Below are 26,405 nucleotides of genomic sequence, written 5' to 3' on the forward strand. Positions count from 1 at the left end.
TGCCTTGCTCAAGGGCACATCGGTCACTACGAAAAGTGATGTACTCAAATGCCTTAAATAACCCCTGAAAACATACCAAAACCACTTCATTTATATGAATTGGCCCTTCATTTGTAAAACGGGCCCTTAATTTGACCTTAAACGGCATTTTAAGCTGTGACCCCTTTATATACATTTAAGGTGTTAATTCAGGGATTCCTTGATTAAGGGGGGAAATTAAGGGGAAATAGAAAAAGTAAGGGGTATATTTAGTAGGCTTTTCTCCTTAATCAACCTTAATCTATGCACAATTCTATATAAAAACTGCTTAATTATAGAAGAGTTTTAAGGTCAAAAGTAAGGCATGTATATATAAGGGGTGAAATTAAGGGACTATTTATAAAAGGGGCCACCGGAGGGATTTTGAGTGCTTTGATCAAAAGTTGCATGACCCTCTAGCAGAATTTTCAAAAAAGACATGACCCTCCCCGGCCAATTGTCGATGTCTTCCGCCCACGCTCTTAAGCGCTATGAAAAAAACATTGACTTAGGCTACCGTTCTAAAATCAACCTCTGCTTTCTGATCTTACACATCACACTTCACCAAGATGGTGGCCATTTCAGTACATTTACTCACTAACATTGTTGTGGAAACACAATAAGCATGGAAACTAAATGCACACTTCCTGCAACTGCATTAACCTACTTGAAATAAGTTACTCCTCTAGTAAGTATTCACATGAAATAAAACAATGAAACATTGAGACCATTCAACAAAACACACTGAGTAATAACAAATTCAACACATAAACTGGTTGCTATGGACTCGTCTCTAGGCTTCCTCAGTCATTGTAAAGCTGCCAAGCTGAACATTATCCAAAAACTCCATTTCTCAGGCGAGCGTCAATTTGGGAGCTTGCATGCTACCACTCCTTCCTTCTCAAATGACTTAAAAAGGCTGTTTGCACAATTTCACAAATAATCACAGGGACCGAAAAATACCTAACATGCCAACTTTTTCCTGGTTTATCACGTATTTTAACTTTTCCCCCGCTGTCTTGCCGTTTAATATTTTCCCGTAGAATATCCCATATTACTGTATTACTCTCATAACATTAGTCCTGCCGTCTGGCCTGTCTCTGTGTTGTCCTGTTGTTACCCCCTTGCCCTTCCAGTGAAACAGATGTCTTCAAATCATCGTTTTGCTTGCTTGAATGCGAACTTAGAGTGATGTTAACCTATTTAAGTTAACGACGTGGTTGTCGTGAGAGCACGATTCATTGCCGCTTGCAGTGTTCGGCCGGATGTCTACGTGCGCACCTGCCTACCATCAGGCTACTCAGCTACGTAGACAAAGAATTCCCCCTGTTTGTATTTTCACTCCAAGTTGGCCTACCATAACTTACCAACTCTACACTGTAAACCATAAAATGGCTATTTATATGAAATAACCAAATGTATTTGTTCAACTTTATGAAGCAGAATTACGCACTGCTACTTGGAATGTAACACATTTTTGTTTGCGCAGGAGAGAAAATGACAGCGATTAACAAATTGCCCTTGTTGCTGGTTAACAATAATATATTTTTTTGCAAACAACAAAAACAGAAAGGATGGAGACAGCAAAGCTAGAGATTGGCAGGAACAAGGTGAATTGGTAGAAATGCTTGTCAAAACGTTAGGAGCTGGATGTGTGGATGAATGAAGCACAAGTATGCTTTACTATGTTAAGCATGCACACTGTTTAAAGTTAGGCTACACGGTAAACTACAAGTAAACCAAAGGTAAATTTTGCTTTTTTAGGGCCGGATAAAGTTGACCAAATGAATATAGGTTAAAGTAGGCTACTTTGTTGCTCCAACCCTTCCAACGTTAATGGGGAAGGGTTGAATGTTGACATTTCCGTATTTTGCGTGAGAAACCCGGGAAATCTCCCTTATTTTCATTGTTCAATGTTGACGGCTATGGAACGAAAGAGAACGTTATATGGCGACAGAAATCAACAATCAAACAAGCCACTTTGATTTTTTGCTTTTTTCATGAATACAAAAGATGGGTGACCCCCCCCCCCCCCCCTCCTAGACAAAAAAAAGTTGGGTGACCTTCCCCCCAACAAAGAATAAAAAGACACGACCCTCCCCTATTTTCCTCCGGTGGCCCCACAATAAATAACGAACCGTCCCTAAGGGGTTTTGTTTCATAGTGGGTGGAAGCTGGGAATTGAACCCACAACTTTTCAGGCAACAGCATGCTAGCCCAGTTCTTTTGTGTTTAAAATTAACCACGTGCTGCCTAATCGGCTGAATGTCTTTGTTGCTGTTTTTGTCCATGACTGTGGTGTTGCTCTACACCAGACTCATTCTTCTGTGTTTCATTTATATGTTGATGTTCGGTGGTCAATTTTCAACAAATGGTCCCGCAGCATCACCTTTAGCCTTCGTTCATGAACTTGAGAGCCAGGAGGCTGTAGAAGGGGGCAGTGTCACTCTACGTTGTGAATTCTCCAAAGCTGGGGTCCCCGTGGAATGGAGGAAAGGTGCGGAAGTTATCACTTCTGGACAGAAATACCATATGAAGCAGGTTGGATTTAATTTAGAGCTGAATATCTCAGCTCTGACACCAGAAGATTCTGGAACCTATGTTTGTGAATGTGGAGGCAGTAATACATCTTCCAACATCAAAGTAAAGGGTATGATTATTTCACTGCTAACTGACAAAACATCTCCTACAATTACTTGCAATGCATTTGGTGTCATTACCTTCTGTCTTTTGATTTTGTGACACATCAGTGTATACAGTGTATAAAATCACTTGTTGCTGAGTCTGACTTGAATGTTTGTTGGGCATAGTTTTTCTGGGTTTGATATCTTTGTAATGGTTCCTTAGCTTTACCTGTGACCTTCGCACATGGACTTGAGAGCCAGGATGCTGTAGAGGGAGGCAGCGCCATTTTACACTGTGAGCTTTCCAAACCTGGAGTACCTGTGGAATGGAGAAGAGGCCCTGAGGTGATCAAATCTGGACAGAAATACCAAATGAAGCAGGTTGAATCCACTGTAGAGCTGAAGATCTCAGATCTGAAAACTGAAGATTCTGGAGTCTATGTGTGTGATTGTGGAGACAATAGCACATCAGCCAACATCAAAGTAAAGGGTACGATCATTTCACTCCCAACTGACAAAACATCTCTCACAGTGGCTTACAATGTAAAGTGATGGCCATCTGAGTTTCTGCATTTGCCTTTGGTGTCATTAGTAAGAGTTGTTGACTGTTGTCTTGTGATTTCATGGCAAGCCAATGTATACAGTGTGTAAAAACACTTGTCGATGAGTCTGACTTGTATGTTTGTTGGGCATAGCTTTCCTGGGTTTGATATCTTTGTAATGGTTCCTTAGCTTTACCTGTGACCTTCACACATGAACTTGAGTGCCAGGATGCTGTAGAGGGAGGCAGCGCCATTTTACACTGTGAGCTTTCCAAACCTGGAGTACCTGTGGAATGGAGAAGAGGCCCTGAGGTGATCAAGTCTGGACAGAAATACCAAATGAAGCAGGTTGAATCCACTGTAGAGCTGAAGATCTCAGATCTGAAACCTGAAGATTCTGGAGTCTATGTTTGTGATTGTGGAGACAATAGCACATCAGCTGACATCAAAGTAAAGGGTACGATAATTTCATTCCCAATTAACAAAACATATTTTACAATGACGTACAATGATTGTGAAGAGAAGACCATCTGTGTTTCTGCACTTGCCTTTGGTGTCATTTGTAAGAGTTGTTGATTGTTGTCTTGGCAAGCCAATTTATACAGTGTGTAAAACCACCCGTCACAGAGTCTGTTTGTTGGGCATAGCTTTCCTAGGTTTCATATCTTTGCAATGATTCTTTAGCTTTACCTGTGACCTTCGTACATGAACTTGAGAGCCAGGAGGCCATCGAGGGAAGCTGTGTCACTCTATGTTGTGAGCTCTCCAAATCTGGTGTACCTGTTGGATGGAAGAAAGGTCCTGAAGTGATTAGCTCTGGACAGAAATACCAAATGAAGCAAGTTGGATCCATTGTAGAGCTGAAGATATCAAATCTGATACCTGAAGATTCTGGACTGTATGTTTGTGATTGTGGAGACAATGAGACATCTGCCAGCATCAAAGTAAACGGTATAATTTTCATGTAATCTGACAGAACATCACAAATCTTACGCCTGCACTTTGAAGGAAGGGTTATCTGTGTCTCCATTGTCTGTGTCATTCACAGAAGTTGTTGACCATTGTTGTCTGATGTTGTTGTCTGATTGTTTTTCTTGGCTAAAACATACAAAATGTAATCACTTGTTGCTAATAGTCTGAGTTTATGCATGTCTGTTGTGTTTAATGGCCTTGGGTTTCACAACTTTACAATCATTCTTTAGCATTGCCTGTGACCTTCATTCATGACCTTGAGAGCCAGGAAGCTGTTGAGGGAAGCAGTGTAACTCTACGCTGTGAGCTCTCCAAGCCTGGAGTACCTGTGGAATGGAGGAAAGGACCATTAGTGCTCACATCTGGAGAGAAATACCAAATGAAGCAAGTTGGAGCCATTGTTGAGATCACCATCTATTCAGTGAAGTGTGAGGACACTGGGGATTACTGCTGCATCTCAGGAGCCAGCCATAGCAAAGCCTTCATTAAAATCAGTGGTAAGATGCTTTATGACTTTTCTTTCCATTTGTTCCATGGTGCTCTCTTCAACAAACCGATTGGTAGATTTCTGTCTGTCTTTGGTCACAACTAGGTCATTCTATGTCAGGTCACCAAAAAATGGGAATTTAATTATCACCCTTTCGGATTTCAGTGACATTTGTATAAAAGTTGATTTTATCCAGAGAGATGGGTACAATTTTGAATGTGCTTTTTATGTGCATTTTATATTGCCATTCAAAGAATGAGTCTGATCTTCCGCCACAGAAGGCAGTTGTTATACAGGGTGGATGCTGTGGACAGGAATATCTTCCTGAAAGTTCCTTATTACATGATGGCTGAGGAAGCCTTCAAATGGAAATACTCCGATATATGACCAGCAGCCCATAACAAGGATGTAAAATCTTGTCGGTTATGTTGAGCATTTTTTTTTCAGCATTCCTTTATCCACAGCCACCTCTATGGCCTCCAAAGAAGTCCCTAACACAGAGCCAGCCTTCTTTTATCAGTTTGTGTAGCTTTTTAGTGTCACTGACTCTGCTTCCTCACTGCTTCCTAAACAGATGGCTACACAAAAATTCCACTTTCCACAACAGGCTGGTAAAAGATCTTGCCACACACGTTAAGGGGCCAACATTTCCTCAAGAAGTGGAGTCTATTGCTGTCTCCTCCTTTAGATGGTCTCAGTGGAACATTTCCAATCCAGGCTGTTCTTCTTAATGGGAACACCAGAGTATCTGTATTCCTCCACTACTTCAACTTCTTCTCCAAGGAGGGATGTGGTGTGTGAATTCATGCTGGTCTTTCTAAAACATTCAAGAGGAAATGATCCCCACACCACTCCACAAAATGGTACACCAGTTCCCTTGACAATATCGTCTGTCCACCACTTGACATAATCCATGACAAAAGGATCATCAGAGAATTCCTGTCGATGACAGGACTGGATACGTTTTACTGGAAGTTTGAGACGTACAGGATGTACTATTAAGACCAGGACATTTACACATCATCTTACTCAGGGGTGAAAGTAGTTTTACATTTCTGCTGGCACTACATACATTTCTCCAGGCAGAAATAAAAAAAAAAAAACCACTTTATTCACCAACGGCCTCTACACACAGCTGCGTGCGTTGCAGTGCTGGAGACGCATCCCATTCACTTTACATGGGCTTACGTCATCCGTTGCCGAACTGAATTGTGGGTCCGTTGCATTGCGTTTCTCCCGTCGCTCGCATTGAGAAGTTCAGCTGTTGCTGCACCGACAGACGGCACCGCCCAATCAAGCCAATCGACGGACGGCACCAACCAATGAAATTATGGTTCAAGTCATTTGCATGGCTGTCGGGAACACCTACTGGCATGCGTTGACTTCAGACGGTTAGCTTCTATGCTTCCAGTGATCTTTAGACTGAAGTAGGCCTACTAACGTCACTTACAGAAGGTCTATGTTAACGTTGGATCCTCCGGGTTGGTCTGAAGACGCAGCTATGCGCCATGCCATTGGACTGAGTTGGACTAAGTTAACACAGACTTTTCTTTATTTTAATTTCTTATTTATTTATTTTATTACTTGTTCATTTTTGTTTGTTGCCTGTCTTGTATGTCTACCGTTAGGTGTCTAGGGTACGCTGGCGATTACGCCGCTCCATCAGGCATCTTTTGTCTTGTGTGTCAATTGTTATGTTGTAAATTTGTTTGTTTGTCTTGATGTCGCAGGAACGCTGGTGACTACGCCGCTCCGTTCGGCATCTTTTGTCTTTTTGTTATGTGTCTTGTTTGTGGAGCGCTTTGTGTTGCACTTTGTGCATGTTAAATGTGCTATAAAAATAAAATTGACTTGACTTGACTTGACATGACAGCAGACAGGTAAACAGCACATGGGGAACAGGCAAAAGCAAACACAGGACAATACACAAAATGGCCACCAGGGTGGCACAAGGTCACTAGTCCAGGCAGGATCTTGAAAGCGGTGCACAGTACTGGTCCATACAGGCCTTCTTTCACCCCTGCTCTTACTTCTGCTGAGGTTGGAGATCTGAGCCCTGTCCAAGGATATGGCTAAGACAATATTGTCAATTTCAGTATTCAAAGCAAGCTTGCATTTATTCTGTCTTAAAACATTCAGCAGGAATGCAAATAATCGTTGGTATTGTCATTGCATTAAACATTCCATTTAATTATAATTCACAGCAGTGATAAATACTTTTAAAATGGATAGTTCCATTCCAAAAACCACTGGGTCAACATCGAGTGCACTCGACTTGCAGGAAACTATTCTGTATTTCACAGATAAGTAGTACAGTTGACCACACAGGTGATATGAGCTCCTTCTTTGTTCCAGTTAGTCATCTAGCAGTTGCATTTTGAACTAGTTGCAGTCTTGCTACAATGGAGCTACAATAAAAGATTTTTAGATAGAGGACCAAGTGCATTGCTTAAGTCTGCTAGGAGCTAGGAGGTGCAAAAAGGACCATTTCATCTATATTTTCATTTAGTTATAGGAACTTTCTTGCCTTCCAGCTCCAACCAACAGTTGTCCAAGGAGCAGGCACTATCAGGGGTGCCTAGAAGGTAAATTTGAGTGTCATCTACATATCAGTGATACTGAAAATTGTTTTTCTGAAAGATTGAGCTGAAGGGGAGCATGTATAATGAAAATTAAATAGGGTCTAAAATGTAACCTTGGGGGACACCAAACATAACCTTGATCGCTAGACGTCGCTGAGTACTGTCGATAGGAAAAATAACGACCAAAATCGGTGCTACTGAACTAGAGTAGCTGCAGTTAATGGCCAGGGGCCTTATTCACAAAGAATTTTAAGGCTAAAAGTGGCGAATTTAGGAGAAACTCCTAAAAATAATGGGCGTGTCCTAACTTAAAATACTTAAACTCCTAAAAATAATGGGCGTGTCACTAAAAGTAATTCACGAAGCATTTTAGACCTAAAAGTAGCACCTAAGTCTGGGACAGCTTAAAAAGAAGTCGAGAGGACTCCTAACTCACTAAGACCTATTCACAAACAGCTTTTTGTGGCATGTCATGTTGCGATGTTTTGAAATGGGTATGCGGCAACAGGAGCTTCCAATCGCGAGGGAACAATTTTGCATTGTAGGCATAAAAGGGATGCTATAATGCCACCAACAACAACCAAAACTACTCATTGTCAACATGTAAATTAAATGTAACATTTCATTGTGAATCAAATTAAAATGTTCTCCTCTTTGCAAACGTAGGCATATGGTGACAAATTAATTTAATAATGTTGCAAAGATAGCCTAGCCGACTGCATCAATCCGTAGGCCTATGTTTCATTAGGCTACTAGGCTATTTGTTTTGCCTTACTCTTTATTCATTTAGGCTAGGCCTTTTTATTCAGTTATTCATCATATTCCGTCCTTCGCACTACTTGTGTAGCGCACGCATTCTCAGACCTGTCACCTGTCACTCATCATCGTAAGGGAGGTGTTTGGAATCATTCCCGCGTTACAATCATCAGCCAATCGAGGTGGTCACTTCAGTCAAGCTCGTGCATGAGTAATGACGTCATCCATAGCAACGAAGACTCACTCTTAGTTTAGGAGTTGTCATTTTTCCTTACTAAGAGAAGGTCTGAAAGGCTTTGTGAATAACTTTTAAGAGAAAACTCCTAGCTAAAATCTTTTAGTGCGATTTAGGAGTACACCTAGTGGTAAGATAAAAGGCTTTGTGAATACGGCCCCAGTACTTCCATTGACCTACAATGCTAGGTCTGGGGGCATCAATTAAACATGCCTTTTTTGCTTCTTAACAGACTCAAAATGTCATTAAAATGTCCTTACGTGACAAAACAATGCATTTTCTACTCATTAGCTGTGAAGAAACCGTTTTAATTCAAAGTTTGTACTGTCACCTCAGTTTCCATCAGTCGCTTCCAGGAAAGCCCAGGAAAATCTGTTGCCAGCTCTCTCATGCCAGCTTTGCAATGAAAACTTGACATTTATTTCCACAATGGTGCACAAATGTTTATTATGCCTGCACAACTGTGCACAGACGAAGCACAAACTATTCCAACTATTTTGGAGTCATTTGGGTGTTAATAGGGTGCTGAGTGACGTCACTCGCCAGCAAATAACATTTAATAACATAAGAAACAATGGTGCACAAATGCTTATTTTGCCTGCACAATCATGCACAAATGAAGCACAAACTATTCCAACTACTTTGGAGTCATTTGGGTGTTAATGGGGTGCTGAGTGACGTCACTCACCAGCAAATAACATTTAATAACATAAGAAACAATGGTGCACAAATGCTTATTTTGCCTGCACAATCATGCACAAACGAAGCACAAACGAGAAAATGGAGTCATTTAGGTGTTGATGTCACTAAACAAGTTAAAGTTTAATATCCTTAAAGGAAAATTACATTATTTAACACTTTGAGTCCCTTTTCTGGTTTGTTTTGGATGAACTAGAGTGGTGGACACCGAAATTTTGACGATTGGTCCTGTCTCGACTTTTCTGATTCGTTTTGAATCGCCTTTGACTACTCAGAGTGGCTGCCAACAGGCATGCTCAAACATGTCCTAAAACAACCCTTAACTTTCGTTTTCAAAACTGTGCTACTCACCTAGTGACTGACTGGGTCCTCAACCCGTGCCTTCAGGCGCATCACTGTAAACCTCAATCTGATGCAGGTTATGTAGACCAGCCTTTCTCAAACTTCTTTGACCTGAGGCCCAGTCATGGCAGACTTTGGGGTCATAGGGCTCATCTACACGTACCCAACCCCACTCCCTCCCAATCAAATTGTCATTATCATTATCACAATCATTATTATGCCTATATTGTTATACATGCACTTTCACTTAAATGTTTTGTGACATGCACATCAGAGGACTGCTTTACTAATGTAAGATATCATTAGTTTCATTGCTTTTGCATGGTTGCATGATGCTTGCATAAGAAAAGAAATACTTCTCAAAACAGCTACAATTATATGGGTGCTATTGTTTTGGGATGTTTCCCTCATGCAAGCATCATACATTGGTAGGAAATGGAGAAAAAAATACATGCTTTTTACTGTAATGAAGTTTAATTTGAATGCCTGAATGTAAGGATTCAGGAAACACAATACCAGCTTTTTTGGCGAGCAGATAGGCGTAAATCACTGATCTGTTGATCTTTAACGAAAGAAGGCTACAATAGCTTTTGGCTACGTTATATTATATTCAAATTTGACTATACAATACTCAGTGCTATATATTGTATTATACAGTCTCTGCTCTGTTTCTATGGAAGTTCCAAAAATCAACGTTGTTCTATTAAGTGTCGTTAAACAATTAAATAGCATTCAACAGGTTGAAGCGGCGCTTTGATGTTAACGTTATCAATTAGTTTCAGTTTCTCTCGCTCAGACGCCTGCATTGAATAAACATTCATACCACCACTTTATTACATGGCTCCATGTTAAATGACATCGATAGCAGAAATGTTTGTTTTCTTTTTTTGTCGGTCCGCAGTATCTTGATCAACTGCGCAGCAAATTATCAGACGAAGCACCGGGCCTATTTCACTCCACGACTCCGCGGACCAGCAGTCTCCACGTTGCGGACCCACATCAAAACAAAACTATTTCCTGATTGGTTGAGAAATCCTATTTTCTGATTGGCCGATAGGTTAGTAACTGAACAGCAGCTCTCTGAGCTGAATGAGCGCACAGACAGCAACGTTGTGTGTCACGTTTGTAAAATGTAGCCGATATTTATTCATTTCACATTCTTACAACATAGCTTGTCACTGTTGTAGGCCTACAAACAAGCAAACGTTTAACGCCGGAGGAAAATGCAGATTCAACTTTCCAAATAAAGAAACCTCCACAAATAGGCTACAATATAACGACTTGAGTTATTTGCTCACTGATTCTTGAGATAAGGGACAAAACATGTCCCCCATCAAAATGTTGCAATTTCCTTTAAAAAAAACAATACATTATTTAATTTAAAAAGGCTTTAAAAGTTGGATATGAAAGAATTGTACAGTATGTTTAGACTTTTAGTTTTGGCTATATTTATATTATTTCATAGTAATTTCATAAAATACCAGCACTGTACTATGAAAGCCCATGCAAATGAACTCGTCTTCCGCAGAGGTTACAGTATCAAACTGCAAAAATAAAGTGTTTTAAAATGCCCAAAATGCACAAATATGATTATGAGGTTAATTGGATGGCTTAATAAAATATCACAAAATACTTAACGTGAACATTGCATTATGTTATACATTAACAACAGCCTTTCAAAATCTGTCCTCAATTCATGTCAACTCCGTCAGATATTTTTCAAATTCAAAATAAATCAGGCATATTTTGGTCAGCTTTAACCCTGAGGACCCCCTTTGACTTCTTTCTGTTGATGGATGCAGCAGTCCAACACATGGTCTCATAATTGTTTTAAAAAAAATATTCAGCATTGAAAGTTGAAATCCCTGTGGTCACAGCTTTTATGTGTCAACACTGTCTTCAAAGTAGAGCTGAAATCAATCAAGAAGTTTGAAATAAAAGTTGGTATTTAGTTTAGTGGCAGCTGGCAACAGAGGAAAATCAAAATGGCTACCATCTACTACACATGATTAAGTTAAAAAAAAACATGTTGTTTTGTCAACTCCGTCAGACGTCAACTCTGTCAGATATTTTGTCTGACGGTGTTGACATGTAAGCTGACGGAGTGGAAAATTTCTCCCAAATACTCATTAAGTAATGTATAACAACTACATAACATGATAATATGATCTAAGTATGCATGTTGATTGACTTAAAACATCTTAATATACCCAAATGGCAAATAACTTATAATAATAACTCATAAAAAGTATTGTTTGTTATCTGTAATCTTGGCAGACAGGAGCAAAAACAAAAGAAACAGTACCAGAGAAAAGGGAGAGAAAGAATTAACGGTGACCCAGAAAGCAGAAGGGACAGTTAGACAGTAAACAGCAGTTAGAAAAGGAGAGACAGAGATGGAAGGACAGGGTCCAAAACAAAAAAGTAAAACAAGTAGGAGAATAAGGACCCAGAGCAAAAAGGCACCGCAATAAGTATTGGAGGAAAGCAAAGAAAAGGTCCAGAGCTATGCAGAATAGATGGCTAAATGAAATAGACACCCCACCAGAATGTCCTCTGGACCAGGCTGTTGAGGATCCTACTTCAACTCAGCGTGCCCTTGCAGCTGAGAGAGAGAGGAGAAAAACCAGGAAAAGACACGCAAGGAAGATAAAAGCATTAAAAGAAAAGGTTAAGAAATTAACAAAAGAGCAACACAAACTAAGAAAGCAGGAATGGCGGAAAAAGAAGGCTCAAATAGAAAATGTCAAACTAACAGATAAAATGATTGTAGATTCTCCATGAACAGAAACAGAGAGGATGATAACGGGAAGCCAACATCTGAACCCCAACATTAGGAGATATCTTCTTTTCCACAAGAGCTGAGAAGGAATTATACAACCCATGTGGCACAGAAACGAGCCGTTGAAAAATCAGGTCACAGACAACTGGCATTACACTGCAAAAACTGCTTATCTAATAAAATCTAACCAAGATTATTAATCTTATATCAAGATAAAAAACTAGTTTGTATTGTTTTCAGTATAAAGAGACTTACCAGCGCTTTCTCATGAAATCGTTTGACTTAATTTAAGAAAAGTTTGACTTATTTTAAGACATCTCATCATGAAAACAAGCAGATTTGCCAGTGCATTGAGCAAATTTGTCCTAAAAACAAACCAATTTGTCTGCCAGTGCGTTAAGTAAATTTGTCTTGATAAGACTCCTTAAAATAAGTCAAAGTCTTCTTAAATTAAGTCAAAATGACCTTTGAAGAGGTAAGTCTTTTCATACTATAAACAATACCAAATAGATTTTTTGATGTTATTATAAGATTAGATTTCATTTTTTGCAGTGTATCAGGCAAGGTTCTAAAGAAGTATCGGCTTCTCCATAGGCTTCGCCAGTTTGGTGTTAGCTACAGACAACTATCATGCTCTTGCAGTGCTATTGAATTGCCAATGCTTTCCCCCAGCTACTCTTTGTATAAGAGACTGCTCAGAGGAGCAGCAGACTGATGCAAGGGTCAGGAAGAGCCGTCCATGTTGATAGAGGAGATGGAAGACGAGTTGGGAGAAGCAGGGGATTCGGTAGATGAAATGTAAGATTTGGTGGATGAAATGGAAGAGGAGCCATTGAAAGATCCTGGGGGTGCTACTGTTGATATAATTATCAACAGTATTGAGACAGGGGATTGGCTGGCAGTGGTGTATGATGATCACTGGTGGTTAGGAAAGTCCATTGATGTAGATATAGAACACCAAGATGTGAAAGTTGAGTTTTTGCATCGTCGTGGTCCTACTGCCAATTTTCACCCTAAAAATGGGAGGAGGGTAGCCTAGAAATCTAGACGTACCCTAGCAGCAGCAAATGTAATTTGCAGCCAGGGTAGTCTAGCAACTCTCTGTTGGCTTGTGAGCTGGAAAAATCAAACTTTGATCAGGTCAATCATATTGTGTGTAGAGTCGGTGGGCGGGCTTAGTTGTGACGGTTCCACGTGAATTCCCTGCTACTTGAAAACAAAAAAGATGGATGCTGTTGCTGGAAAACAGCGGTCTTTGAATCACGACTGGAGTTAAGCTTTTTTTTTAAGTTGGCAAAAGTTTGATCAACTAGCCAACTAGCTCCACTGGTGGGAAAGCGTATGGGACTCATGAGATGTAGGCAGTGTTGGGAAGGATACTTTCAAAAAGTATTCTGTTACAGAATACAGAATACATACCCAAAAATGTATTTTGTAACGTATTCTGAATACTTGGATTACTTCTGCATTGATTTGCAATGCAGCCATCAAATCCTGCTTACTAAACAGGCCTATTCTGGTGTGTTCTGTTCCAAATGGCTAAACCCTGCTGGAAAAAAAAACAGCTAGAAACCAGCTTATGCGCTGGTTTTAGCTGGTCTTTGCTGGTTTTCTTCCAGATCTAGTTGCCTGCTGTAGTTTTACTTGTCACCTGTCAACAAAGCTACCAGATACAACTATAAAATAGCAAGGTGACAAGTAAAACTACAGCAGGCAACTAGGCTAGGAGGAGGGATGTATGTTTCTGTCCAGTGAAAGATTTTGAAACTGACAGGGACAACTTGTTCCCTGTTCAACACCTCTTGTCCAATGTCCAAGTCCCGCAGGTTAGACAAACTATTATATATAAATATCTAATACTTGGCTCTACACCGAAGGCAGTAATGACAGATAAAACACTATATGTACTTACTTGCTGAGAGAAATTGGAGCAAATCATAGAACTTACTTGCCTGAGGTCCTGTAGAAACTCTTTGTTTGAAGTTTGATACTGCCATGTCAAAACTAGTCAAATATCTTTAATCAGTTTGATTCTCGATTAGTTTGTCAACACCGTCAATTGTGTGTCAACACCGTCAGTTGTGTGTCAACACTGTAAGATGGAGGTTTTTCATTTTTATAAAAAATGTATATTTATTTTGTTCAATTGAGTGTGTTCATACATTAAAACACCAACTTATCTACATGCATCAGTGTCTTGTGTGCACAAAACCACTAATTGTATATATTAAAAATTAAAAAATAGTAAACTAAATTAAGGTAATTTAAAATGGCTTATTTCAAAACATTGTAAAATGATAATAAAAGTGTATATAATGCAATTTATCACTAAACTTTGCTAAGGCACACCATTTCTACACACTTAGATCAATCAAACACACAAAAAAACATATTTTCATGTGTCCGAAGGAGTTGACAAATGACAAGTTACTAAGTTAGTAAAATTAATGTCAATTTTTATAAAAAGTGGTTAATAAAAAAACTGTTCCTTTTCAGGCATGATAGATGAGATCTATGTTTATGATGATATCCAATTCAAATTAATGTAGTATTGATTTTTTGTTTGTCACTTTTCAAAAGTACTTTTGTCCCTTATCTCAAGAATCAGTGTGCTATATTTACATTGGAATTGACGGTGTTATCCATTTGTCTGCAACGCAACGTAGCCTACAACATCTCTCTTTAGAAATACAGGAACAGCTTACTGAAGTGTGACGATTGCGTAGCATGCAAGAATATCCCCAAACTCTCGAATGCCCATTAAAACGTTATCTTTTCGGTAGTCGTTTCCAACTTTCCACGCTGATGGTGCTCAAAATGCAACACAACTGTGTTCAAAGCATGATGAGGAAAACCTGAGGTTGTGTGTTTGTACAAAACTGAGCGAGAATTTTACAGCTTTGAAAATATTTAACATTGTTTCATGTGTAATTGAAATTGCAGAATTGTGGGAAACTTAGGAGTCAGTGCATCACCAATCCCTGTAATAGTAGTGGTAGTATGCCAGACCTAGTAGGCGCTATTACGTATCTAGATATGGCACTGTAGAATGGTTGGGGGGGCATATAATAGTTAACCTGTGGCCTCAAACAATATTGGTGGTTGCATGTTAGATCTGAAGTGAAATGGGTCGCGATGGTTTGTCATTTTTAAAAAGTGGGTCCCCAGAAAAAAAGTTTGGCAAACACTGGCTTGGAGCACCTTTAAGTTTATGATATATGATTAATAAATCATCATTTTACCACTGATCATATCTCTCGTATGCCATGCCACTACTCTGCTGCTACTTGGTAATTAATTATTCAAGGTCAATTTTTTAATTTTATGAAGTCAGATTAATCATAGTTTCTCATAATATTTTCCACTGCGAAATTAAAGTGAAATTAAAACTGATTACTGTCAAAGCAAGTTCAGACTGGTAGTCATCATTTTTAAGCCTAAACTGCGTGCCTGATTTATAGAAACTCGCACTCTCCCCTACCACTTATGTGTTACTGTACCTGAACTATTTACTTCTACTTAAATTTTAAAAAATACGTGTGAGTATGTGAGGATCCCCAAAGTGCTTGAATCTGGCCCCAGACCCCAGAAGCTTAAACGATAGCAACTTATTCAAAATGATTCTGCTAGTTTCTGTTCGGATTATCTTTTGCCTGGCATCAGTGAGAGTTTTGGCTGCTGATACAGTTGTCTTTTTGTGAAAAAAAGTTTTTGCTGTTAAACACAAATGTTCTGTTTAAATACTGGTTAACAAAAGCTCTAACTGAGACCCATATGGCATGAGATATTTAGGCTGACAGTTAGTCCCATATGTTTTCACCTCTATTACAGTGACTGGGGTTTGATGAATATATCTTTGGTAATCTTTGGTAATCTCAGAATGCTTCCACTATTTTCTTCCTTTGAAGAGTCTGATAATTCCTTGTTCTCTGTCTTTCTATGTTCTGACTACAGCACCCATGGTATTGTTTACGAAAGAGTTAGAAAATCAAGAAGCTCTGGAGGGGAAAGATGTCACTCTGTGTTGCACAACATCCTGTGAAGATGCCAAAGTCACCTGGAGGAAAGGTTTGGTGGCACTGGAAGAGGGCAAAAAGTATTCCATCCAAAAGGAAGGCACAACTCATACACTGGTAGTGCACAGTGTGAAAGTGGACGACAGCGGTGAATACATTTGTGACACAGGAGAAAAACAAAGCAAAGCAACATTAATGGTCAAAGGTAATCATTTATTATGTTGATTCTTCTCATTTTATTTTACATTATTTTATTTAACAAATATTTACAAATTTTTTAATTAGCAATTACAAAAGACACCAGACACCCCCCTAGCCTTGGCAAATGTCTCATAAAGGGTAGATTTTGCCCCAACAGTTGGTGCTTTTGCTCCCTTACTTCTACACAAATACAGGCCTAATGGAAGCCTTTTGCACACCTTTCTTCCATCCATGTCCAGAACGTGTGCTTATCACTCGGGGCATACAGAATGTTGCTGTTACTGTCGGTGAGAATGCACATTTCAGTTGTGAGCTTTCCCAAGAGGGGGTGACTCATGTTCAGTGGTGGTTGAGCTCCAACCATCTGCAGAACAATGATCTGAATCAGATCAGCTGCCAGGGCAGAGAGCACCACTTAGTGCTAAGAATGGTCACACCAGATGAATCAGGTGATGTGGCATTTGTTGTCGGTGAAGAGAAAAGTGTGGCCTACCTTCTTGTGCAAGACGAGCCCAAAGGTAATTGAAGGCCTGATGGTAGTTTTTTTCCATCAGTTGTCTTCATGTTGCATGTCTATGGCACTATGTACTGTATAGCCTTCCTCTGGTCTTTGGTCACCATTCCATATTATATTCACTTCCATTCAGTTTAAATAGAATGTAGATTTGCTTTGGCTGCCACATTGCTTTTCCTAACATGATTTGCCCTTGTTGGAAAATGAAAGATATAGTTGAAGTGGAGTAACACATTTGACTTTTCACAGCATTCTCTCACAATTTTTTTTAAATTTATATATATTGATGAAATTTATTCATCAATTACACAGTGGGCCAAGGGCCAACGCTGTAGAGGGAGATCCCAAGTTTTTGTAAATAAGTACTAAAATGTTCATCAAACAAGTTAAAAAATGTAGCCACTCACACTTCTTGCACAGTACAACTTTGAAGTCAATAAAAGGAATAATAAATGAGAAAGTTTAAATGAATAATAAAACAATGATAAAAATGATAACACAGATTAAAAAATGGTCAAATGAATGAAAACTTACATACATGAATAAAAATGGTCGAAAAAAAGGTCAGGGGATAGATAGTTAAAAAAGATAAGTCGTAAGGCTTCTTTTGAAAGTGTTTACTGACTGTGCCATTCTCAGCTCCAGTGGCAGGCAGTGACCATATACAGTAGAAGCTGCCCGGCACACACTACACCACATACTGTATCTACACATATTTGCCCAATCAGGACTAGATGTAGGCTACTAACACATTTGCGCCGACTTGAGGCGTAATTTCCTTGCAACATGCACATAAACACGGCAAACACGCATAAACACGGCACGGTATGTACAAATAGGCCACACTTGGGTAAAAGAATGGCAAGTTGTGCTTTTCAGTGTCATACATAGGGGGTCAGGGGCAAAGTGGGGGTTTGGCGTAAAACGATTGGAGAAAAAGCGTAAAATGTGTCTAATTATGTATGTGCCAAAACTGTGTGTGAGAGCGCACGTCTGTTTTGTGGTGAAATATTTCTGACTAAATAACAGATGTAATCCTAATTGTAATTAAATGCGTCAATAAGAGAAATATTCAAAGACAACAGAATCGACATTACTATGTCAAAGCAACCTTAACTTTCTTGGCCTTTCTAATGTCTTACTTTCACTTTTTACGTCATCAACTTAAACTTTGTTACCTGCTAGATTTGGCTAATAGGGTTAGCACAGCGTGTGCTTTCTGTGGTTAGGCAATGGCCCTGTTTACGCTGCATTCACAACTGTACATAAATCAAGCGGTCAGTGTTTTCATTGTAAAGGTCTTTTAGTTTTATTTAAAGGATTTTTCACATAGAAATCTAATTCTCGAGGTCACCGAGCAGTGTTGGTACAAAAAAAACCCTCTTGATTTTAAAGATGTAGCACTGCAGCTACCTAGCTGCTCTAGGGTGAATCTCACGAAGCCTGTCAAACTGACATCAAAATATTATCTACCTCATTTGATTGTTTTTTTAATTTAAGTGACTGAATAGAATGTGAACTTTTATTTTCTGATAAAAGTATTATAGTAAAACAATTTAATATAACTTTATTTCAATGTTATGGTAGCAAGATCCAGAAAAATTCTCATTACCGATATATATATATATATATATATATATATATATATATATATATATATATATATATATATATATATAAATAACGGAGACCATTAGTGAAAAACAATTTTTTTTTTTTTTCATTTACACAAATAAGTACATTAAATGAACAGTACTGCACATCAAAATTTATATTTTATATTTTTTAATTTCCATTTTAAATGAATTAACTCTCATTACCGAAATACAATGTGCATTGTAGAGTTGCATTTTTCAAATAATGTCTTTGTTATAGATATATTTTGAACAAAACCCACTTGTGGGGCACAGTTAAGGAACATATTATAACAAAATGAAGAAATTTTTGTCTCTGAGAAATAACATCTTTACACTATCTATACATTTTTATGCATTACGGTAATGAAAAGTCTGTTACGGATTTATGTTACGGTAATGAGAATGATTTCATTTTACCAAATGAATTTCAGATACACACAGGAGAGGTGTTAAATTGCTAGTGTCACAGGAAGGGGATTTACCAGAGTGGCCAGTCAACAACCAAGCACTTTTACCATCCAAAAAATCACCAACAAAGCAACCATTGTGGGCAAAAAAAACATCACCAAAAGAGTAGCTTTCGAGAGCATTTCACTGGGCTTACAAGCAGATACCTTCCTTCGTCTGTGTTTTGTTGAATTAGAACCCATAACACCTCCAGAATGCTCAACAGTGGGGTCTGGCGTCCCAGATCCACCCTCCTCCACACTCCTGATTGGTTCTCTACCAACAAATACCAACAAATTCTTTGGGCATTAATGTTCATTGCTGTGGCTGTTTATGATCCAATCAGCAACATAACCAGACAAACCTCAAGCCCTAGAGTGGGCACCAACAACTACCACTCTGGAAACACAGCAGCAAGATTTAACACATCTCAGAGTCAATTCAGGTTGCTATGAGGGCCTCAGTCATGGCCACTGACTTCCTTTTTCAGCTCCTTTCAGTGACCATATTTGAATACTAAAATCTAACATAAGTGTTGTGGTCGACTTACAAAGCCTCAAACACCTATCTTCACTGTGTGTGCTTGTCAGCCACCTTCCCTTACCTCTGATACCAGTTCTGCATACTTTAACTCTTTTTTTTTCTTTCTACTTCACATCATCAAAAGAGAATAGTTAGCGCAATAAAGTAGACAATGTGCTTACTCTCCAAAAAAAAGTCATGTCTGGTCTCAAAGCAGTCACATCCCTGACCCATATGTCTCTCCAATTGCAGTGGCATCCATGGCCCTAGCTCTCTCAGTTGATCTTCTCCACATCATGCCAGTTCATCCATTTTACTTGTTTTGCTTAAGGTATTGCTGTTGAACGTCTAGTTTGCTCCTCTTGTTCTCAAAACAAGCTGGTTACCATCTGTCTCTTCTTCTGTGCTGTAGACTTACAGTACCCCACACTTTCCAACTGGTACCAAGACCAAACTCTTTTCTTCTTTTCTGCTCCTGCCCAACAACATTGTACCACCTCCCTAAATTCGTCATGTTTTTCACAATAGACGGGATCACCTCGCCATCAATATACAACTTTTCTTCCACTAGTTTCCCTCTCCTAATAGATACACCTGTACATTTGAGGTTATATACTTGTTATCCATTTTATCATTCAACTTGGCCTACGGGTACATGGAACCGAACGGATACATGGCCACAGGTACATTGGTCATGTCACCCACATAGGCTCAGATGGGAGGTATCGGAGTGCCATCCTGCACCTTTTACTGTACCTCCAACAACCAGTTTGACAACCCATTATGGTGCCCTCATAATTACCTCCATTGCCATGGTGAAAACCAATGGTAGTTCAAAGGAATAAAAAGAAAACATGACATTACTGATTGACAAGAGATAGAAAAAAAAAACACAAGCAAGTGAATAAAACATTATCATTGGTCTTAATGCCTGTGTTGTGGTATGCCATGCAAGTAAACTTGGCACCAAAAAATGAGACAGAATCCACAGTCAAAAACACAGAGCCAGTACAGAGCAGACCAGACAATCTGGGCAAAATTATATCAAGGGACCGGGCGAAACTGTAGATAAAACAGTAAAGTTAGTCAAAAATCCAAGAAGATTTAACATGAAATAGGCTACGCTTGAAAAAATGATCATCTGGGGAGGACAAAGCGGAATCACAAAGCGGTATCACATCAACTGTTTTAACGCCTTTTAACAACGGGCTGAGAAACAAGTTAGTGGAGAGAACACTAGATGTTAGGTGAACCTGACTAGTAGAGGGAACGGGTCATCTTATATCAAGATCACTGCATCATTACCGCAACTCAGCTTCTCATTACCGTTATTACCCTTTAAAATGCGTGGTAATGAGAAATTGGAGTAACTGTAATGGAGATGTCCTTGACTAAGTAAAATAACAGAAAATGCTAGCAAGCTATGTAACCTTAACCTTTACAAAATATTAGTCATATATTGATCATAAAATATAATTTCAAATATTTTTAAAAGCATTGAGTATCGCAGCATATCGGTAATGATAATCAACAGAAACAGAATAAAGATTCTATGACATTAACACAAATATCATGATGTGAGAAGAGGGAACAACTGAACTTGACTTCATTTTAAACCTTTGGTCCCAATTGATGCATCTTGGGTCTGCTTGTTAATGTAATGGAACAGTGTACTTTTTATAGGCAGGCAAGTTTTTTACTGTCTTTGTAGAAAATATCATAGTTACTATTAATAAAATATTGTTTTTGGAAAATAGAACCTGGACATGTTAACCACAGCTTCATGAGAATCACCCTCCAACTGTTGGTTGCAGCAACATGGAACATAAAGGATAGTGCTCCTGCCCAGTCATGCCATAGACTTCTTGTTGGATTTTGATCAGGGCTTTGACCAGGACTTGAGTGATTCTAGAACAGGGGTACTCAAATATGCGTTGAAGTTTTACATAGACTACAGAACTCCAAAAAGAGCTTGTCAGGGTTGTGCAGGAGGACCCAAGTGCAAGACTCAACCAAGCAGACTTAGACAAAACAGAATTTATTTTAAAACACAAACTTAACATTTAAAAGAATTTCTTACTTACATACAGGACTTTGACTAGACAAACAGAGAGACGATCCGACAAAGGACAAAGAGACAGGGGGGGGTAGAAATACACAGACCAATTAACAGAGAGCCAGAGGACTGGACGAAACCAAGAGACAATGGGGAACAGGTGTGGAAGCAGAAAGGAGGGAAAACTAACAAGACAGGAAGCACAGACCAAATAAGGAGATGGGGCGGAGACAAAGACAGGCGGGTAACACAAAAGCACATGGGGAACAGGCAAAAACACAGGACAACACACAAAATGGCCAGACGGGGCAGACTCCGACACGACAGACTCAGGGGCAGGGGAAGGGACAGGAACAAAGACGGTGACTGGGACAGAGACCGAGACGGGGACGGGGACAGACCACTCAGGAGAGACAGGAACAGAGAAGGGCTCGGGCAGAGGCGGGGCCGGAGAGTCAGAGGGAGGCAGATCCGGCTCAGGCAGAAGCGGGGCTGGACAGACAGGCAGAGGCTGGGCTGCCGGCATGGCGTCGGGCGACTGGGCTGCAGGCACAGGAGGAGCGGGCGCCTCTGGGCTGGGCACAGGAGGAGCGGGCGCCTCTGGGCTGGGCACAGGAGGAGCGGGCGCCTCTGGGCTGGGCACAGGAGGAGAGGAGGCCTGGGCTGGGCCGGATGACCGGATGACCCGGGTTGGCACGCCTCCTCCTGGAGGGAGCCTGAGGGACCTGGAGGAGTTCTGGGGGGAACTGGAACTCCTCAGGCTGGGGTTCTGGACCTGAAGCGGCCGGCTGAAGGCGCAGCACGCCCACCCTAAGCCCCTGGCAATGAGCTGGAGGGACAGGGTCAGGCGGGTCTCACTGGAGGGAGCAAGGAGCGACTGAAGGCTCTTACCCAGACCTGAGAGCTGGTCGGCCAGGGTAGCCATTCCTGGAACCTTCTGTAGCCAAGGCCTTGAGGAAATAGTCCTTTCCATCAAGGAACAAATGGCATGCTGGCACTCCAAGTCAGTGGACTTCACTAGCTCTAAGTTGAGCCTGCTGAGGGTGTACTCCACTTGATTTAGCTCCTCCATTGGGAAATCCAAGTCTGCTGGGTCCATTTGTGGTCGGATCGTACTGTCAGGGTTGTGCAGGAGGACCCAAGTGCAAGACTCAACCAGGCAGACTTACAGACAAAACAGAATTTATTTTAAACCACAAACTTTACATTTAAAGAATTTCTTACTTACATACAGGACTTTGACTAGACAAACAGAGAGACGACCCAACAAAGCGACAGGGGGGGTAGAAATACACAGACCAATTAACAGAGAGACAGAGGACTGGACGAAACCAACGAGACAATAATGGGGAACAGGTGTGGAAGCAGAAAGGAGGGAAAACTAACAAGACAGGAAGCACAGACCAAATAAGGAGATGGGGCCGAGACAAAGACAGGTGACAAGCAGGTAACACAAAGCACATGGGGAACAGGCAAAAACAAACACAGGACAATACACAAAATGGCCACCAGGGTGGCACAAACTCCAACAGTCCGGGCCAGATCCTGACAGAGCTGGTAAATCCACATTATCCAAGTCTCAAACTACAAAACAATGTGGTATTAATTACACTTTTTTTCTGCCACCAGCCAAGGATAACTGTGTTGCTGTTTATTATCTTCATGCCTTCAGCAGGAGGACCAGGCAGAAACATACTAGGAAGTGTCTGTGGCAGTTTGAGGACAAAAAAGGGTGCATCAGATCAGGATGAGCGGGTGAAAATAATAGCAGCCAAAGACAATTGTTGATAACAGCACAAGTGATGTAAAATAAAAGCTCTTTGGCAGCTCATGATTAATGCGATTTAAAGAAATAACACATTGTGCTCGGCCCTGAATCTCATCACGATTGACAAATTTAATGCTGCCAGCCAGGTCTATTTTCCCGTCCCCAGTCTAAAACTCCACCACTACCGCTATGTCGACGTCACTTGTGAATTGTGAAAAGCCCGTTAAGTCCTTTGCAAAACTCACAAGTGTAAGGGAAAAGCTAGTGAATTCAGCACTCCATAGACATATATTGATAACTGGATGATATTTAAAATACTTTTTAAGTGAAAATACAAGCATTTATAAAACATCTCTTTTTGCCAGGACTTTTGCGGGCTTTTCCAAATCACAGAATTGACGTTGACGTAGCGGTAGCAGCAGAGAGTAGAAGCTATCAGGCAAGTTTTATTTAAATAAACTCCTGGTGTAGGCTACTTACAAACTTTCCAATGCCTCGTTTTATAAATACAGACCCTTTTTATACTACTGTAGAAGGTTGGTAATATTCCGGACATTATTAGTGGGGTAATTTACAAGATAAGTATTGTATAAGTATAAGTATATATACTCTTTTGATCCTGTGAAGGAAATTTGGTCTCTGCATTTATTCCAATCCATGAATTAGTGAAACACACTGCACATAGTGAACACACAGTGAGGTGAAGCACACACTAATCCCGGCGCAGTGAGCTGCCTGCAACAACAGCGGCGCTCGGGGAGCAGTGAGGGGTTAGGTACCTTGCTCAAGAGCACTTCAGCCATGGCCTACTGGTCGGGGTTCGAACCGGCAACCCTCCGGTTACAAGTCCGAAGCGCTAAAAGCGGGGAAGTGGTTGAGCACTGCTTTCCCATGCCCACATCCACGGCTCAAGTGCCCTTGAGCAAGGCACCTAACCCCCTCACTGCTCCCCGAGCGCTGCTGTAGCAGGCAGCTCACTGCTCCAGGTTAGTGTGTGCTTCACCTCACTGTGTGTTCACTATGTCCTGTGTGTGTGTCACTAATTCACGGATAGGGATAAATGCAGAGACCAAATTTCCCTCACAGGATCAAAAGAGTATATATACTTACTTACTTACACACTCAGAGCAGTGAGTTCACTAGGAGCATACACTGCAGTGCTCAAATTACGTGGGAGCCAGAGGGAGCCGAGCTCCCTTAGAGTGAGGACTGGCTCCCATAAAAACAACAAAGTCAAAAATCTGAGGGGGTCTCTTATATCTGAAGGTGTCTGGCATTGTAATTTAATCTTAAACAACGCTCATTATCCATCCCTAAACGATCTCTTACCAGTAGGCTAGGCTACGTTAAATTAAAATATAGGCTACTATATGCATATATATGCATATATACGCATAGCCTAATATCGATTTGACAGGACGTAGACCTACCCTACGCTCTTGAACGGAGCATGACTGCACTTCACCATCACACCACTATATGAGCAAACCGCATAGCCTAATATCGATTTGACAGCACTCGCAAGTCCGAAGAAGTCACCCTGCTTTGATGCGAGTGTTTTGTCTATTTACATAGGCGGTCATTGGGCTGAAAAAGTCCTGTTTGTTGTTGAACTTGCGCTTCGCCTCTTCTATGTTTATTGACAAAAATAAATTATGGCCCATAATACAGCCTACTTCAATGATTGTGTGAATTGATCTGCAACTATAAGTATACTCTTTTGATCCCGTGAGGGAAATTTGGTCTCTGCATTTGTTCCAATCCGTGAATTAGTGAAACACACTCAGCACACAGTGAGGTGAAGCACACACTAATCCCGGCGCAGTAAGCTGCCTGCTACAACAGCGGCGCTCGGGGAGCAGTGAGGGGTTAGGTGCCTTGCTCAAGGGCACTTCAGCCGTTCCCACTGGTCGGGGCTCGAACCGGCAACCCTCCAGTTACAGGTCCGGAGTGCTAACCAGTGGGCCACGGCTGCCCCCGCTATCCTCTGCCATTCAGAGCTACGGAAAGTTCCTAGATATTTTGAAACACCTGTTAGCAATCTCTGATGACGGAATATTCAATGGCTACCCGACAACATCTCATCACGCAGTGCAAATTCCAAAATTGTTCGTCTATTTATTTCCACGGTTCAACACACGAGACGACTGAACACCCGGGTGTTGGTATCACTATGTGTACATTAGCCTATAATACTAGAACATAGTTTGGCTGCAATGGCTTTATTAATTTCTGCCAGTTAGTGCATTTTCCCTGTGTATAAGTTAAAGACTACATGCATTATTGTGTTTTAGCCTATCTGAGACGGTGGTATGGTTCAAATGAGTTACGTTGTTAAATTGAGAATGGCACTCAGACTAAACTAAGTTTAGTCTATTTTTTTGTATTGTGAAATTGAAATGAAATATGGACTATTGCAATCAATAATATGTTGAAATTAATTAAAAGGAATCAATTTTTGTCAAATCTGTCAAGTTATAGCCAAGGCCTACTGCGGCATGCTAAAAAAAAAGCCCACTTTCGCCTAGGCTATTTAATTGTATCACCTTTAGGCTATGTACTGGATGTGCCAACTTTTTATGAGAGAGAGACAAAAAGATCATTCGAGCCCTGATACACTGTACATACACACCCGGAGCAGTTGGCAGGCCTTGGGAGTTAGATGCATTGTTCAAGCCCCATTATCCAAAATTCCGATTTTACATAGCATCAGTATGGCAGACCTCCACGTGTATTGGAACAGGACAATTCCACACTATTCTTTATTCACACAAATTGCAGTGAAAAGCCATAAACATACGTTCATGATTATAAATTACTTACTCATAACTAATATTTCATGGCACTTGCTTGATGAATGGTTTATTGGTGGGTAGGTGTAGTCAAGTTTTATGTATAACTTGTTGCCTTTTGAAATTCTTTCATGAAGATAGGCTACAGGTTAATCAAAGCTACATACAAGCACATAGATTGCATTAAACTGGCAAATGCTAATGTGAACCAAATGAGTGACACTCCCTCCCATTAAAGACAAAGCTATTTTAGCTATAGTCTCCAAAGTGTATTATTCATCATAGCCCATAAACAACAATTAAATGGTGCCATCTTTTTTGCCATTAAAATGATATTACCCAACATAAATTATTATCATCCTTTCATAGCTAAATTAATGCTAGCTCTGCTTAAGTTTTTCTATGTTGCTTTT

At 40.3% G+C, this 26,405-nt stretch overlaps 1 protein-coding gene and 1 long non-coding RNA gene across 14 annotated transcripts in view; one reads left to right on the forward strand and one right to left on the reverse strand.

Moving 5' to 3' along the window:
* Window positions 1-26,405, forward strand: part of obscnb (obscurin, cytoskeletal calmodulin and titin-interacting RhoGEF b) — a 191,499-nt gene that overhangs the window by 93,224 nt on the left and 71,870 nt on the right. For 8 of the 12 annotated variants that reach the window (XM_048246060.1, XM_048246078.1, XM_048246143.1 and 5 more), the window contains 8 exons: window positions 2,402-2,668; window positions 2,866-3,132; window positions 3,375-3,641; window positions 3,869-4,135; window positions 4,387-4,653; window positions 7,178-7,228; window positions 15,994-16,260; window positions 16,496-16,774. In XM_048246060.1, the coding sequence (XP_048102017.1) occupies window positions 2,402-2,668; window positions 2,866-3,132; window positions 3,375-3,641; window positions 3,869-4,135; window positions 4,387-4,653; window positions 7,178-7,228; window positions 15,994-16,260; window positions 16,496-16,774 (1,932 nt within the window). The remainder of the gene's footprint in view (window positions 1-2,401; window positions 2,669-2,865; window positions 3,133-3,374; window positions 3,642-3,868; window positions 4,136-4,386; window positions 4,654-7,177; window positions 7,229-15,993; window positions 16,261-16,495; window positions 16,775-26,405) is intronic. The other 4 variants (XM_048246110.1, XM_048246069.1, XM_048246136.1 and 1 more) reach the window with 4 other exon arrangements.
* LOC125296310 overlaps window positions 16,530-26,405 on the reverse strand; it is a 35,128-nt gene continuing 25,252 nt past the window's right edge. For both annotated transcript variants that reach the window (XR_007193736.1, XR_007193735.1), the window contains exons 3-4: window positions 16,750-16,962; window positions 16,530-16,620 (exon numbers count right to left, since the gene is read on the reverse strand). This is a non-coding gene — a long non-coding RNA (uncharacterized LOC125296310). The remainder of the gene's footprint in view (window positions 16,621-16,749; window positions 16,963-26,405) is intronic.

Source organism: Alosa alosa, chromosome 1 (genome assembly GCF_017589495.1).
Source record: "Alosa alosa isolate M-15738 ecotype Scorff River chromosome 1, AALO_Geno_1.1, whole genome shotgun sequence".
NCBI lineage: Eukaryota > Metazoa > Chordata > Actinopteri > Clupeiformes > Clupeidae > Alosa > Alosa alosa.